Raw genomic sequence first — 18,388 nt, forward strand, 5'->3', positions numbered from 1 at the left:
GCTCAGCCCACTGAATTAAAGCTGAAAGTCTGCACTTCAACTGCATCTGAGTACAGAACCAACATTAGAAAAAAGTTGTCTCTGTCCAAATATTTATGGACCTAACTGTACATATCGTGCTGCATCGCTTCCCACTCCATTATGGCAAAAAACACTTAATCACATATACCACTAATACATAAATCCTTTTAATATTCTCTGTTGGGGATGACTATCTAAACTCTGTGCCGAACCATACCTCCTGTTCCAGGAAACATACAGATCAACAATCCCTTGTGCTGGCCTGTCAGGTCCTCTCCCAAATACCTTTTACCAGAAAGGGAAAATAATTTGTCTTGAAACGAACCTGGGTTCACCTGACGTTTTCCATGTGGAGTCAATCTCTTTCCCTCTTGCTTTTTCCTTTTATGACGTCTGCTTCTCTCTTGGCTCTGCGCTCCTCTCTCCTTTTTCCCACCACCCATTTACATACTGTTGGCTCCTCCCTGTACAGTCTGTTGGGCCCTGCTGGCCAGCCTTACAAATTAAGCCATTCCACCATTATCAGGAATGAGGAAAGGTACAAACTCACAGTGACACACACACATATTCCAGACTACCATTACACACATGGAATACACATGTTATACACATGGAAACACACTCGTGAACATGATCTAATCTTGCTAAAACAAAAGAAAGACAAAATGGCTCCCATGTTGATGTCATAGATACTCTAAAAATCAATGAAAACCAAAAAAAAGACACAAAAATACAAAATGGTAGAATTACTGTATATACTCGCGTATAAGTCGGGTCTTGAAACCTGAAATATCGATCGATCATGAAATCAGACCCCAACTTATACGCCCGTTCAAAAATACGACACAAAATTTTTTCTTCTTGCTTCCTCCAATATCATACCAGTTTCTCAGACACATGGAATTTTGTTGCAGCAGAGCTGTTACCAATTTCTTTCGCCACTTCAATGACTTTTAATTTAAAACCAGCTTCATATCTTCTTCTGATTTAAGTTCCATTGTAGATAAGGGATCCTCTTACAGTAAAAGTGTACGAAGGTGTGAGATACACAAAACACAAATCAGTGCAAACGTTGCTTTGGAATAGTTCAGGTATTACCGTGTGGTCACGTAGGCACAATACATAGAAAAAAGGCACTGTGCTCTGTGTTCTCAGGTGAGTGGTAGCATATCATAATCTTTTGGACCAATAGAGTGAATTTTCTGCATTCGACTTGTACAAGCGACTTTATAAAATATCAGAAATTATACGGTAAAATCAAGCCCCAACTTATCCGTGGGAGAACTTAAACATGAGTTTATACGGTACTTGGCATTAACACCAGGTGCAATTTCTATGAAATTTGGTTAAGGCCAAGTCAGACTCGTATTGACGTGTAATGGTCCACTTTACAGCAAAAAGCGTGAATAACTTTCGGGACAGCTGCCATCTAGTAGATAAAATACCAGCATGCTGCAAAAAATCATTAACATTTCTATGCATTTGGCCAATCTAAGGTAACTCCTCAATATTCATGTGTGAGGCAGATCCTGTAACAAAAACACAATGGCGTGGAAACCAGAAGCTTTAAAGCCAGTTTTAAAACAAACTGAAACAGAACCATTTGTTGAATCAAGCTAATAGTAATGATAATGCAAATTGATCATCAGATATTGACACAGACAGTGAAACTCATGCATAAGGCACTGTACAACTGAACGGCCATGATATGCCTAGGTATTCTTTTTGTCTACCTGTCATTTTCTGTTCATCCTATTATAATAAATATATCTTTTCCTGAAGCTACTAGGTAGGTAAAGCAGGATCAAGCATGAGACAAATGAATACCAAAAGAAGTTTCTCAGTCCAAATAAGTTTGTTTTTAAAAAAGGTTTAGTGAAAAGTCTAGGTAAACAGTTCACAGAAGAATAGAGAAAAGTTCTTACACATGCAGAATAGGCATAAAAAGGAAAAATGTTTCCTCTTTCAATTTAACCTTTTCTTGTTAAACTTCAGTTGTTTTCTATACTTAAAGATGAGTTATTTTTCAATACTTTACTTCACATTCAATATGTTCTAAACGTATAGCGCTGCACGTCCAATACAGCACGTTACATTACAAACTGAGCATGGTTTGAAACTGTGAGCCCTCCATACCTTACTTACATAATTACTGCAGGTCACTAACTGAGACTAATCTGTAGTCAGAAGGACAAAACATAGAATATTCAATTTCAATTCAGCTTGTGGGGTTTATAATAAAACCTCCCACAGAATCTGCACTAATATATAGTCAAATGTTTAACATAACTAAGAAAATATTTCTGTCAACTTAACATTAACCTACATAACTAGCAAATGGCTCTTATGTCTTCTTTAATATCTAGTTCATCTCTTGGGGCATCATATATAAAACTTACTTACACTTGGAAACACGCATAAGCTATTACTTAAGCAAAAATCAGCATTTATAAAACACAAACATGGTGTGGAAACTGGCTGTAAGTTATGGCAAATTTCGACTCTCCACATTGTAAGTCCTATGCAGACTCTTTTTATGTGCATTTTAGCAACTCATTTAATCTCATTTAATTGCACAATTTTGTGACAAGTCAGTCCAATTCTGATACGGTTGAACTAATTATATCACAGTTAATTGACGTGCTGTCTTAATACTGATGCTGTCTTCAACATTGGACGTTAAATGCCTTAGTGTGTAGCCTAAGCTGCTCCCACTCTTGATTTAATTTTCTTTTATTTGTGACTCCCATAGATAGACCAGCAAAAAAAAAATGTTTTTGCAATTCGCCACATCAGTCATTAATATTTCAAGTTCACATTCACTTAAGTTTTATTTTAAGAGATTTTTTCCTTTATTCTTCCATGGTTTACAGTAAAGTGACCAATGAGGAATATGGACACATTTCTATGGTGACTAGATCATGAATATTCAAAAAGGTATTTTTAAGCCATACACTGTTTCTCACCAGCAGTGCCGAGGAGTACAAGTATAAGCATAGTTTTAAGTTGATTTGAGATTTATAAAGGAATTTGGTGTGGCACGTGGTGTACATTCAAGTTTTGTTTTTTTTGTGTAGACACAGTTTCTGCCTTTCGAGCATAAGAAAAATTATGGAATCAAGGTTTTTATACATTAGGACCGTGATTTTGCCTCAGAAAATATCAAATAGTGTGTTATTATGTGGGTTACAGCTTTGTATTAAGGCTAAAGAAAAATCAATGTCAATTACAAAAAGAGGAGAAACACGATGGCCATTGTTAGAAATTTCTGCTTTGTTACTTTGACTTCAAATTATTATTTTTTAATTCTAGACTGAAGATTACTCAGTTGAACTTCCCCATAAGGAAAGCCCATAATTTCCTAGTCCATTTCTCGTATCAAAAATTAAAAGTGTCTTTAGATTTGCCTTTTTCTCACCTCAGCCACCAAACCATGACATGGTGGTGTTATAGGCCCTACTACTAATCTATTAAAAATGAAAACCAAAGCTCTACAATGAGTACAAAAGAGTTTGCTTTACATATCTGACCATGAGCAGTTAGAGGGCACACCAAGCTACTGTAACTTCTGATGGGTTTCTCACCATCACAGTACTGAAGGTAAAGCAAACAGAAGCATTAAAGTACAATAATAAACATGCCTAAAGATGGCAAAAACAATGTGAAAAGCATAGAAGCACAAATGGCAACCAAGAAGCAGAATAAACTTTTAAAGGGTTAGAATCTGGCAATTCCAAAATTAAATTAGAAAAGCTGATCATCATATTATAGTTGTAGGCCTCCTTTAATGGTGGGAAGATGGCATTCATGATGTCATATGACCATGCTAACCATGGCACATCCTCACATACTCTTGATACTTCGTCATTACAACCATCTTCAGCACTTGAAAAAAATTCAAGACCATGGTCAGATAAACCCACAAGAGAATCAAACAACAGAAAATGGGAAAAAGAACAAAAATAGAATAAAAATTAAAAACCAGCCGCAGAACCTGATAAACATGACTTCCTCATCTTAAGAAAATACTATTTAAAGTCATCTTCCCTTTTTCATTGATAGTTGTGACTATATATACATTACATATATATCTTGTTTCAGTTCATTGATTTTCTGTTGGCAGTGCATCCTGTATTAAGATCTAGTAGAGGTCCTTTAGTCTTCAGCTATTCTATTCATGTCATCTCTAGGTACTGTGGCACACGGGTGGGGGTGGTACCCAGCCAGGACGCCCAGGAGGACCGGAGGAGGGCTTGTGCCTCCATCTGGACAACGAGGGGGCGACTGCCCTGGTTGTGTTGGGGGCCATGGGTAGAGGGCATGGAAGCCCAACCCTGTAGGGGCACCGCCAGGGGGCGCCCCAATGCCTTGGGAGCCCTGGACCTCAGCACTTCCGCCACACCAGGAAGTGCTGGGGGGAAGAGGATCAGGGACACCCGGAGGGCTTCCGGCTACACAGCTGGTGCTTCTGCCACACGGGGGTGTGTCGGTGGAGGCTCCTCAGGAAACACCTGGAGCCCATCCAGAGGTGCATAAAAGGGGCCGCCTCCCTCTATTCGAGGGCGAGAGTCGGGTGGAAGTGGATGGAGCTCAGAGGAAAGGAGTGGAGATGGTCTGAAGACTGAAAAGGCATCATTGTGCGGCCAGGACATAAAGGGGTGATTGGTGCTGAGGCACTGGGTTCGCGCACTAACTTGTAAATAAGACTGTACATAAATGTGTGTGTGGTGAAACCAGCATGTCTGCTTGTCTGTGTCTGGGCTGTACCCCACAGTATGTTGTAACCTTCCTGTACAGTGTGTTTCTGTACCATCTTCAATAAAAGAAAATCATTGATTGAAGCAGCAATGGCCATTTTTCAGCTGCGTATTTTTCACCTGATCTAAACAACTCAGAATTCTCGTGGTTTTGTTGTAGTTTTACTGTTCTTTACTTTGCAGCTTTACTGTAACACTTTCAGAACTGAATGTTACTTTAGAGAGGAGAAAAAGGAGAGGAGATGTTATATTTTTGAATTTTATTTCTTCTGGCAGTTGTCTCATGTGCCTTGAGTGAACTGTACCTTGTTCCAGTTGCCAGGGCAATTTTTCTTGTTGTTAGTGAGGACGTGGTACCCAGGTTTAACATCTGTTGGGCTATTGTAATGGAGGTTTTAATAGCTGCCTACTTTGCTGTGTCTTTATTACAGCTGCGGATAACAAAAACCTTTGCTAAACTTATCGTGGATATTTCTTATTTTCTGATTTGGACTGTTGGACTCCTGAGCTTTGTCCTTCTGACCTCAATTTTAGTTCTCCACACCAGTTTTAAAATCTTTAAAGAACCCTCTTTCAGTGCAGAATTCCTTTTATGGTTGGTGGAAAGGAAAACACAGGGGTTGGTGGCAGGATTGGCACTCTAGTCACTGCAAAAAACCTCACACTGTTCCATTCCATATGAACTAGTTAGTGTGGTGCTGAGGTGTCATCCATTACACGAATGCACTCAGGTCCTAATTTGGGATACCAGTGCATGCTCCCAACTTCTGTTTCTCTCTGTTGGTGGAGGAAAATGCAGGGAGAAGCAAGTGATGACCATTTGATGACCAAGATTATAAATAACAATGCTAGTAATCCTAGAGTCTTATTTTCAACAATTGATCGCCTACTAAACCCAGGTAGCTCAAAGGAATGCCTCCTAAGTGCTTCCAGTGAAACCTGTGAGGCTGTCGCTGTATTTTTCAATCAAAAAATTAATGATATTAGAAATAACATAGTATATCTCCCCAACACTAAGGATCCCCCTAAACCCCAACATCCTGTTATAAACAAATTAAACTCTTTCACTAGGATAGATTTACCTGATTTACAAAAAATAATATCTCAATTAAAACCCTCCACCTGCGTCCTTGACCCGATACCAACAAAGTTTTTCAAAGAAGTATCAGGCGTGCTAATTGATAATGTTCTTAAATTCGTCACTAGATACTGGGGTCTTCCCAGACTGTCTTAAGACTGCTGTAGTTAAACCCCTACTTAAGAAACATAATCTTGACCCCTCGGCTCTTGAAAATTTTAGACCCATCTCTAACCTGCCCTTCTTAAGTAAAGTTCTAGAGAAGGCAGTCATTATGCAGTTAAATGACCACCTAAATAAACATGCTATTCTTGATAAATTTCAGTCAGGTTTTAGAACAAATCACAGCACAGAAACTGCACTCGTTAAAGTAGTAAATGACTTGCGGGTAAATGCAGACAGAGGCCATTTATCTGTTCTCATCCTCTTAGATCTGAGTGCTGCATTTGACACCATTGATCACAACATTCTTAGAAATCGCCTTAGTCAATGGGTGGGCCTCTCTGGCAGTGTCTTAAATTGGTTTGAATCCTACCTGACAGGGAGAAAATATTTTGTTAGTTGTGGGAATTACAACTCGAAGACACATGATATCCAATATGGTGTTCCACAAGGCTCTATCCTGGGTCCGCTGTTATTCTCAATCTACATGCTTCCGTTAGGTCAGATTATCTCAGGGCACAACGTGAGCTACCACAGCTATGCTGATGACACACAGCTGTACTTATCAATAGCACCTGATGACCCTGATTCTATTGATTCACTAACACAATGTCTGACTAGTATCTCAGAATGGATGAATAGTAATTTTCTCAAGTTAAATAAAGAGAAAACTGAAATTTTAGTGATCAGCAATAATGGATACAATGAGGCTATTAGAAATAAACTGGATACATTAGGATTAAAAGTCAAGACGGAGGTAAAAAGCTTAGGGGTGATTGTTGACTGTAATCTGAATTTTAAATCACATATTAATCAGATCATTAGGACAGCATTTTTCACTTAAGAAACATAAGTAAAGTTAGACCTCTTATATCACTGAAAGATGCTGAGAAATTAGTTCACGCGTTTGTTTTCAGTCGACTAGATTACTGTAATGCACTCCTCTCTGGACTACCCAAAAAAGATATAAATCACTTGCAACTAGTGCAGAATGCAGCTGCTAGAATCCTAACTAGGAAAAGAAAATCAGAACACATCACACCAGTCTTAGCGTCACTACACTGGTTACCTGTGTCATTCAGAATTGACTTTAAAATTCTGCTTATGGTTTATAAAGCCTTAAATAATCTCGCCCCATCTTATATATCGGAATGTCTGACACCTTATATTCCAAATCGTAACCTCAGATCCTCAAATGAGTGTCTCCTTAGAATTCCAAGAACAAAACTTAAAAGAAGTGGTGAGGCGGCCTTCTGCTGTTATGCACCTAAAATCTGGAATAGCCTGCCAATAGGAATTCGCCAGGCTGATACAGTAGAGCACTTTAAAACACTGCTGAAAACACATTACTTTAACATGGCCTTTTTATAACTTCATTTTAATCATAATTTAACTTAATCCTGATACTCTGTATGTTCAATTCATCATAACAACTATTCATGGTGGCTCTAAAATCGGTACTGACCCCTACTCTCTTTTCTGTTTCTTTTTCCGGTTTCTTTGTGGTGGTGGCCTGCGCCACCTCCACCTACTCAAAGCTTCATGATGCTCCAACAATGATGGACGGATTAAAAGGAAGAAGTCTACGTGACCATCATCATCATCAAGCCCTTCCGTGAGAATCCTAAATCCAAAGAGGACTGTTTCATTTATGTTAGGTAGAATGCCCAGAGGGGACTGGGCGGTCTCATGGTCTGGAATCCCTACAGATTTTATTTTTCTCCAGCCGTCTGGAGTTTTTTTTGTTTTTTCTGTCCCCCCTGGCCATTGAACCTTACTCTTATTCGATGTTAATGTTGATTTATTTTTTATAATTATGTCTTTCATTTTTCTATTCTTTAATATGTAAAGCACTTTGAGCTACTGTTTGTATGAAAATGTGCTATATAAATAAATGTTGTTGTTGTTGTTGTTATTTGGATGTACCCTTCAATTCAAAGTAAGCTGCAGTCAGACCTAATGAAGAGTCATGTATCAAGAAAAAAAAATAATAAACTTATATGTTGACTACACACGGGACAGAGATATGACTTACATGAATGGAAATGATTTAAAGCACTGAAGAATTTTCTGAGTTTAATTGGAGGTATTTGCCATAATGCTCCCAATGCGTGCTTTTGCCTCTGCTTGTGGAGGCTGGGAATGAGTGCTCATTTATCACCCATTAACTCATACTTCTGCTTCCTTGTTTTAAATACTGGAATGGAGTTGGAATGGAACCAATGCCATTTTATCTAAGCAATATTTTGATATTTTTTTAAGCACCCGGCGACGTCTTCACTAAATAATGTAAAGTCCTCGCCTCACTGTATTTCTTTATTGAAAAATGTGTTAAATATTTGTTGTTCTTGGTTAATCCATACAGTATAAATAAAATTGCAATCTGTATGTCTGGGTTTTTGTTTGCCAATTATATAAAAATGGCCAAACTGATTTTCACTACATTTTGCATGTGTGTTGTAATTGGTGAAACTTAACTCAAAGGCTAATTGGGGATAGAGATTGTAATGGACGTGATGCAAATCGAAACTGTTTTTAAAAGGGGAAATGTAATTCCCATCATGCAGCATGAGAGTGTTGGGACTGATCGGAGGACAACATTATCAGCACACGTAAAGTTTTGTACTGGTCAAAGCAAATTCTCATCTAAGATTGCTGGCACAACAACAATTTGGGTGAAAGTTTTATTGTCTCTCTGGATTACAGCTTTTGTCTGAGTGTATCATTTTGTTTCATTATGGGTTGTGTTTACCCAGGATGAATTTCCAAAAGACAGTTTTTCCCTGTTTATTTTCATCTGGACCACTTTCTGAGAAACATACTGGTCCAGAAGTGGTATACGGTGCTGCCAAATCCTTAAGGAGCAACATTCCTTTCTTTCAACAGCCCACCAAAAATCTCCAAAGCTACATTCAAGTGAATTTTGCAGTTACAAAATGCAAGTGAAATGAAGTTCAGCACCAATTTTGTCAAACTGTTTGCGAAAGGAAACTTGTCTGTTTCACTTACAACTATGTATTATTTTGTGATGCTATATTATAAGTGGGTTTAGAAAATGGATGGATGAATATTATACATAACCTAAGGCGGGTTTATTGGGACTGCCGGGAGAGTAGCAGCTTGCTCCACGTTGGTCAAACATGTAGACAGGAATTTCATTGCACTGTGTGCATGTGACAATAACTCCAAAATTAACTGATGATACTAAATATGAAACAATATAGAGCAGTAATATATATTGCGGCAGACGGCCAGGACCCATGGCCAGCCGGTACACCCCTTTGGCACTGGATCTGGAGGCGCAGCCATGGGATGCACATTACGTCCCCCAGGAACACTTGGTGACAGTCCCCGTGGGTTGCATCGGGGCCACAATTATGTTACACCGGAGCTCATCCTTGTTGGGCTCCGTGGCCGCTGCCAGTGGGAGCTGCATGGCTTAATGAGCCCACGTGGGCTGGAAAGCAGCCATACCCGGAAGTGCAGCCTGAATTAGGTTAATTATCACCTGAAGCACTTCCGGGTGGGCTATATAAGAAACCAGCAGCCACCAAGCCAGAGTTGGGAGAAGAAGGACAACGCTTGCCGGGAGGAGGAGGAGGAAGAGCAGGAGGAGGAGTAGTAGTGGTGGTGGTGGTGCTGGTGAAGTGTGTGTCTTGTTTTGTTGCTTTGCTTTATTTTGTTTGGTGTGCTTTTGGGACTGTGTACTACCTGTGGGACATGTGGAAGACATGCCCCACAGGTAAAGAAAATCTTTTTTTTTAGTTTTCACGTGCCTCCGTTGTCAGTCTGTGCCAGGTTGGGCGTCTATGTAGTGCCTTTCACAATATATATATTAAACAGGGTGTTTTGTATGTTTATGTATTTCTATATGTTGATATTGGTGGTACCATGTTTCATTGTTCTATTTTCAATGTAAATGAAGGGGTAATGCAATGCCAGTCTGGTGAATTTTAACATTTCAGGGTACCATAGGAATGCAATACTGTAAGTGATATTTAACAAGGATGTGAAAAAAAATATTTTTGGAATGGATGGAAAATAGGAATAGAAGGAGTAAAAGAGAAAAAAGAATTTTATTTGCCCCCGGGGGAAATTTCAGAGAGTAGAGTGGCATTTTCTATTGTTGCAAATAAGCATTAATGAGGATTTAATCTACAGGAACCGAGGAAAAGGACAACATAATTTGGATTTAGGAGCATTGTGAAGACCTTTTTTGGATGTGACTATGGTTAATGCTCAGTGGTGAAATTGCAGCAGCGCCAGATTTAGTTTTATTTCTTTCAATTACTAGGGTGTTAGCCATTATGAATGTAGAGAAAAGCCAAGCAAAATGACACCTTTTATTGGCTAACTAAAAGGATTACAATGTGCAAGCTTTCGAAGCAACTCAGGCCCCTTTTACAGGCAAGATATAATCAAGCTTTTAAATGGATGGGTACCTTTAATAAGTCTATTGCAGTAGTTAGGAAAGTGACTGCTTAAAATTAGGGTAGTGTCTTGTGTGATTTTGTGAATTTGGTAGTTCTTACTGAATGTAGAAAAAAACATGATAGAGTACATTGTTTTGGGTGTGGAATCTATAGCAGTTGCCATAGTTGTGATTTAAAGTCTGGAAAATTCATAGTTATCAGAGAGCTAGTGTAGATGACAGATAGGGCACTAGCATTTCAGACAGCAATGACAAAAGGTTCAACATTTAAAAAAACACATAAATATTTGCTATCTTGTTGTGCTGGACCAATGTAGGTCTTAGGACAGCTAAGCTCATCTAACATTTGTCTTATTTTGTTGTTTTTTTTAGATGTTCAGGGTTTTTTTATTGTGTTTCCTGTTAGTGTTTATAGAGAAAGGAATACATGTACTTAAAATTTTGCATGAAATGTATCTTGCTATCTGCTTTATGTGGAATTTAGAACCTTGAGATGGTACATGGATTCATGAGGATGTCAGACTTTCAACCCAAATAAATAACAATGTAGAAAACTGACAGTAGATTAATTCAATTTCTCCAAATTTGGTAGGAAGTAGGATGCTAATCATTGCTCACAGAAATGGGATTCTGCTTCCAGAAGACATATCAGAAGTTAGGAAGAAGCCAGTAAGTCCCATCACCTGAATATTTACTCATGGAAGGAATGTCCTGGGCCACTAGAGAAATCTCTACATTGGCGTCCTGGTAAAGAGACAACATCATCCCTGACACTAGACAAAATTCCAAGGCTTAGCCTAAAAGGAAAGCCTTAGAAAGTGATTTAACAGTTGCTCCATTGAAAACAATTATGTCTTGAGTCAAAAGGATAGGTTCTGGGCAAAGGGACAGTAGTAAAGAGAGAGATATGGCGGGAGAAAGAGAGAAAGGAGCAGTGGTAAATGAGAAGAGAAAGTGCTTTGGTGGCATATTAGAGCTAAGGAAATGGGAAAAACATCAGCAGTCAGGGTCAAAACCTGTGTGCTTTCATTTCTTTTGCTGCTTTCTTGTACTTTGTATAAACCTCCAATTTGTGGTTTAATAAGCAAAATAGTTTTTTAATACTTAGGACTACTTGACATTAATCCTGGAGGTAGAAAGCAGTCAGGAATTTGTTCCTCTTTTACATTTATATTTTGTTTAATTAAAAACCAGGTTCCTTTGTATTCCAAATCATAAAGCAAGAAAAAATAAAATGGCTCACCAGTTTGAAGACGAGTCTCCTGCATTAATTTATTGAAAGCCTTTTCATTGTCCAACCTTAACCTCCTTCTCTCTGATGCAAGAGAATATTCAACATGATCTTCTTGTGTAGGAAGGCATTTGACTGGCTTTAGAATAATCTAAAAATAGACAGGTAAAGATGTCGTAGAATATATCAGAAAACAGAACGTTTATTTTCCATGTATGTTGAAATAGTCTACCACTGTTGATGGATTTTGCTCGGTGTTTATTTAGTATGTTGGTGTGAGAATAAATTAAAATCTGTCTCACAGAAAAATGTTCACAAAATGTAACAAATACTCTTCAATATTCAGGCATTGCAATACAGTAATGTTACTATTCTTATTTGGTTAATACATACAGATTTAGATGAGCATTTTGGTTTTGGTAGTAATTTCTGGCCTTCTGCGTAATAGACATTTGATTTCACTCTTGGCTTTATCATTAAGAGAAAGACTTTAGCACATCAATCATAACTCAATCATAATATGTATACAGTATAGCAATAGAGTTGACATTGCAAGCCAATCCATCTTTGAAAACAATTGTTTTAATAAAGCTCAATATCTTTTAACGTAACCATAAAATAAGGAACTGGAGTAAAAGTATTTTTTTTTATTTTGAGCAAATAAATTAATGTCTGATTCAGTATTACCTGTTTCTTTATAGATTTTATCATTGTCTTCAGTATGTTCATCTGCTGATTGTGTAATTTGTAGGGCATTAGTGTTGTGATTTTGAACCTTTTTACTAGATAAATAAGATCTGTTGTAGTGTGAGGAATCACTTGATTTCATTTCTGGAATTTTTGTATGTTTATTTAAATTTGTTTATTAATGCTATTATTATTCTGTAAACACACTATTTTGTATTTGATTTTGGTAAGGTGGCAGATATTTTGAAACAAACTCCTGTTTATAGCTGCTCTGCCTGCCGCCAGTCATGTGACAAAGGTCACATGATACCATGTTGTCATTCTCTGACTACATAAGACAGCAGTACACAAGTAACTCGCTGCTGTCATATTAGTCCAACTAAGTAACAAGTACATTGACATTCCTTGAGTAACTAAGGTTAACCAAAACTAGTTATTTAGGAACCTTTTGCAATGTTAATTTGACATTGTTTCTGGTTTAGTGTTTTGGCTTTGGCAATTGGTTTGATTAGATGGATTTTCTTGCCTAATAATCTGACCCTTGCCTGTTTTGACCACTGTACTGCTGGACTGGTTTGATTTCTCATTTTGTCTGCTGACCATGTCTTTTGTTTAATACAATTCAATACTTAGTCTCAATCTTAACAATAGATTTTTTTCAAATATAGCTGTTGCAATTTTTTGCTAATCACGGCAATCAAGAGAAAATAAATTAAACTGTATTATGCTTAACAGATAATGGGACATGTGCCTTGGAAGAGCCCTTTGTGAAACTCTTTCATTTTGTTCACAAATAAGTACAGAGTTTCATGTCTGACACTTTTTTGAGATATGCTAGAAATTCTTGACTTGTTTAATGTTTTAAATTTGACACTGGACTGCTCTACTAGTGAAACATTACATTAAATTAGAATGGTACAATGATAACTTAAAAGGTAAGGTAAACATGAAGGACAGAGATGGTTATAGACTTAGGAAGGAAGAAGGAAACAGGTGCACTTTCTCAAATATGAGTGAGAAATATGTTGCAAATATCTGTGAACTCTTGAAGGGGATCAGTTGATATTTTCTGATTGTGCTTCATTTACTGTTTAGAAATTCCATAAATGGCTGTTAATTTTATACAGTCTGAACTAAATGACTTCCATGCTAACATTTTTATTTTAAAAATCTGTTTTGCCAAGTGGTTGGTTCAGAATTGAATTATTATAATAAATAGTTTAATAAATAGAAGTATGTTATCTTCTTAAAAATTCAATTTGGTTTTAGCACAGCTTAAATGTCAGTTCACATACTGTCACAACATTAGAACTGGGTGTTTCATATATAACTTAAAAGGAATTGCTCTTATGTTTAGTGTATAGTTCTAACAGATTCATATCATAACTCAGTTACAATTTTTACACCCATTTAAATCTCTCTATTATAAAAGAAAGTCTTCAGACAAGACTATTGCCAAGAGATTTTTTCAAGTCCTGCCCTCCTCTCAACCATTTACAACTACGCCCATGGTCTTCTCACCACTCATTCTTGTGAATGCTTTTGTCAGACACCGTTCCTGCGTTCTCAGCTCTTAGAAATTTTTATGTTTTCCTCACTTTAAGTTCCCAATAAAAGAAGACTTATTACCTCCAAATCTTATTGAAGAATTTCATCCCGAAGGGTTATCAACAGAAGAAATGCCTACACGGGCAATAGCACCAAGAAACGATGAAATCAAATGAATTAATGTGAAAATTGTCGAACAGTTACATGGAAAATTGGTTAAATGCTTATCAATAGACTATGCTGTCAAACAATTATGACATGTAAAATTTTAACAGGTGACAAGAAAGGTACATCTTCCACAGATAACATTAGACACCAAAGGAGATCTTGATATGCCTTTCATATGAAAATATTTACAGTTTCCCATTACAATAACTTTTGCTATGACAATTAACAAATCACAGGGATAAACATACAAAAAGTAGGTTTATTTATTAGAGAGAAAGAAACGATATTCACTCACGGGCAGTTATACGTTGTGTTGTCACGAAGTAAGTCCAAACACAGAATCAAAATTCAAAGAGATATTGACGAAAATTTAATTCAAAAAATTGTTTTTACTGAAGTTTTACAGTAAAAGTGTAAGTTTAAAAAGTATTTTCATGTTAATTTCAAAGCCAAACAGAACAAAAACGTATAACGCAATGAATACCTCTAACACAACATGAAAATAATTTTCTTTCAATTAATTAGGTTTTACTGTTTTTTACTATGATTAATTACTCACTGTAATGTAAAATAGTTAGTTCTATTATGCATATGTAACAATTGCCATGAAAATAACAATCTGTTTAAATTGTACATCCACTTACCCACATGCGAGCGGCAGATCCACAAAGTGGCTAGTGCGTAGTGCCTGCCTGTGGGTTGTCATTAATATTAACTTTTAGGGATATATACTATACCTTGTCAGCTGCTGCTGGCCTTGCAACAAATGTTGAATATCCAACACAGACTCTTTTCAAATTTCCACTCTGGACATCTTGTACTGAAACAGTGATCCCAGCCTGGTAACAAATGTGACAACAGGAGGCAAGTGGGTAATATATTTTTCTGATATTTTTCTGATACTGTACGTTAGTGGCAATTATGCAATGTTTAATTTAAAATACACCACTCTGTTGTGATATTTCTTTGATGTGTTGACTCATAATATTAGTGGTTGCAAATCAAAAGGTTTAGGCTTCTTTCCATTTATCATTTTTAAAACTTGCCCTTATATCCAAAGTAGGGGACCAATAGGCTCTCCTAGCCTCATATTACATCATATTACACCTACAATCCTTACCAAAGATAGTCACTTAAATTTCAACATTCCTGTGTCTTACAATGAAAGAATTAATGGTGAATTGGAAACCCAGGTCTCAGTTTGGGTAAACTATTTAGTAATACCTTTCAAATTAATTATATTTTCATGATAATGAAAATCATTAGTCCCATATTAACACACTGTGAATTCAATACAAAAATTCCAACAAGCACAATCATTTCAAAATAAAGAGAATCCAACATCAGAGGCAGCTGGAAAGTTACATAATGCATGGACACATTGAGGGTTAGGAGCAGAGAAAGAAAGAGATGGGCAGATTTAGAAACTGGGAAACTTACTTTTAATAAATTCAATAAAATAAAAAAGAAAGAAACTGAGAAACAGTGAATTTCTCTGCACGCCAATGGTACATCCTATTATTATAGGATGTTTCTCAAAATAGAATCTTTCCCTGGAAGGACTTTTGAGAGACATTAATTATTGTAATGAAGCTTACTGCCAGGCGACATAGTTGCTTGGAATTTGTCTTGGTGTTCCAGCCATAGCTATAACTATAGTAAGCTACAATTAGTACATCATAATAAATCTTTATACTGTACATCAGTGGTAAATGGTAATATGGTGCAAAAGAGCACAATAAATACCATATGACAATACATAAAATTTCACTCCATCTTCAATACAAATCTTTCAAAATAAGCATAATTTAGGTTGGGAAGAGGTGTTTGGAGATCTGTGATACGCAAAGCCGCATCGACCATTATGATTGTCCACAGTGACTACAATAGGAAATAATCTCTTTATGTGGCAAGTGAAACTTGCTCTGATTAACTAGTAAAATTTTCATGATGGTTTTTGAAATAGATAATTGCCCAAAGTGTGTGCCTTATATTGCCTGCTCACTTCCTGAACTGAGATGGAGATACTAAATTGATACAGAAAACACACAATACCACACTGTTCATTAATCAACATATAAAATAAGAAAATGTAATGAAAAAAGAACTCAAAATATGGACTATGTGAGCTAACATTGATAAACCTGACAGCAGTAAGGACACCTGAGTAAACATCAAGTAATTAGAAAACCTGCTCCTTTTCACTTGAAACTCTTATGCCCAAAACTAAGATCAGTCAGCCCAGGTCCTGCCTTACATGAAAGGTCTTTTCTAAGTCTACTCGGGGACCAAAGGTGTGATTTTTCCCAAGGACCACAAAAAGACATAGTGAGGTTGAGAGTTGAAAGTTGAATAGAATACTTTTAACTCTGAAGGATTCTTTGTTGCTTGGAACAGAAGTGACCCTAGGATGATGTAGGTAGGCCACTTCCTATAGTATAGCCAGGTTTAAAATTTGGGAGGTGAATTGGACAAGGGCTCTTTGGCAGGGGAGAACAAAAAGGAGGATTTGGAAAGAGAGACAGAGATAGTTACAAAGAAGAGTGTTAGTGGTACTTTGGAAGGGCAGAAAGTGAGAAAGCCATCCCACCAGAAACCAAATTAATTTTGTGAGGAAAACTACAGTAAGTCGGCCAATTTTGCTTTTCCTATTTTTGTTGAGTTCTGTTATCCATCTCACGTGTGACATTTTAATCACAATAAATGCACTGTTTATAATCAATAACTGGTAGTCTTAGCATAAACTACAGCGTCGTTCTCCATTTATGCCACATTAATCAATAGGAAACTGCATATGCCAGTACCGATAAGTAGCGTTATTACTGTTAATCCAGTCTTCATATAGTATGAAGTGGAATTAGTTTAAATGTTGAAACTATTTTGAAGCATAGGAAGCTTTTATTATTTATACTATGCAAGAGTAACATTTTCATCCATGTGAAATTTAAATGCCTCAAATATAGTTATGGAGGTAAGAGCATTAAAGAATTTTTGAATATCAATATAAGCAAACACCTATTTCAGAAATGCCATATGCAAACGTCAGTCTGGGAAAGAACTATTACATTTTAAGTTCTTGTCAGTTTGTCCCTTACAATTTAAATACATCTTTTCAGATCTGCACAGTACCATTTGGGAGGAACAACTGCAATGCATCTTCAAAGTCAACACAAAAATAAAATGAGCAAACAATTGAGTAAATGTATAAGTGTGCAGTGGTCAGCATGACTAGCGATGCTGCTTTGCACTTCTAAGGACCTTGGTGCAACTCTTTGCTTAATGTGTGATGTTTGTAGATTCTCCCTGAAGCCATATGTCAGCCGTAAACCTACTCTGACATCCTCACAGAAGCAGTAGCTCACACAGTGCAGCCCCTAATCCAGCCTTTATTCAGTAAAAAGTGAGCCACAAGACTGCTATGCAGACATGGCTGGCAGCAGATCTAGACAAACCAACATGGAGGAAGGCACGTTGAAAAGATTATGACTTCAGTGATTTTTTTTTTAATATACATTAATTTGATCTTCTAAATTTAGCCTAAAGCAGACAGAAAGACTCTCACAATCTGAGATAAATCAAAATTAGGATAACAGAATCCAAAGTCAAGTGATCACCAACTGTCCAGTTGTCATGTCTCTGTCATCTTAAAAGTTGGTGCGTCACAAACATTTGTATTAATAAAATACATTGCATTTGTCATTCAAATAGATGGTGCATCACAAACATTAACACTGTTTTTAGAGAATCCCATACCAAATGGCATATGATAGAGACATGGTGCACTGCAAACATTAACACTGAGGTCTACTCAGTTATGACTCAGGCACCGCCACGAGTGGCAGCTTTTCCAGCAGCTCTGTGTACGACTTTATTTTTCTACCTTTTTCTCTATTTTACTCTATTTTACTGATCGCTCCTATCACTCCTATCACTTTCTTTTATGTGGACTCGTTCCTTTTTACTACTTTTTTTACTACTTGGACACGGATTTTTACAAGCCGAGACTCATCTATTCAAGTAGTCAACTTCAAGCACTGAGAACAAATGCTCGCGCCGGTGTGGTTCCCTATTTACCTGACGAGGTAAGAAGGCGGTATTATGGCAACAGAGCCAGAGCTAAGGTAAAAGCGAAGCAGCTTGCGAGAAAGTGGTGTTATAAGCCTTCGGTGCCTTCTGTGATCCTGGAAAATGTGAAATCACTACCAAATAAGATTGATGAACTGGCCGCGCTGGTGAAAAATGTCAGGAACTACAAAGAATAAAGTTTGTTGTGTTTTTGTGAAACATGGCTAACAACTACCATC

General features: G+C 37.1%; 1 protein-coding gene across 1 annotated transcript in view; it reads right to left on the bottom strand.

Moving 5' to 3' along the window:
* Nucleotides 1-18,388, bottom strand: part of LOC120532848 (acetyl-coenzyme A thioesterase) — a 156,790-nt gene that overhangs the window by 82,730 nt on the left and 55,672 nt on the right. The window contains exons 4-5 of the mRNA XM_039759273.1: nucleotides 14,822-14,923; nucleotides 11,694-11,832 (exon numbers count right to left, since the gene is read on the bottom strand). Of these exons, the coding sequence (XP_039615207.1) occupies nucleotides 11,694-11,832; nucleotides 14,822-14,923 (241 nt within the window). The remainder of the gene's footprint in view (nucleotides 1-11,693; nucleotides 11,833-14,821; nucleotides 14,924-18,388) is intronic.

This window comes from Polypterus senegalus, chromosome 7 (assembly GCF_016835505.1).
Source record: "Polypterus senegalus isolate Bchr_013 chromosome 7, ASM1683550v1, whole genome shotgun sequence".
Taxonomy (NCBI): domain Eukaryota; kingdom Metazoa; phylum Chordata; class Cladistia; order Polypteriformes; family Polypteridae; genus Polypterus; species Polypterus senegalus.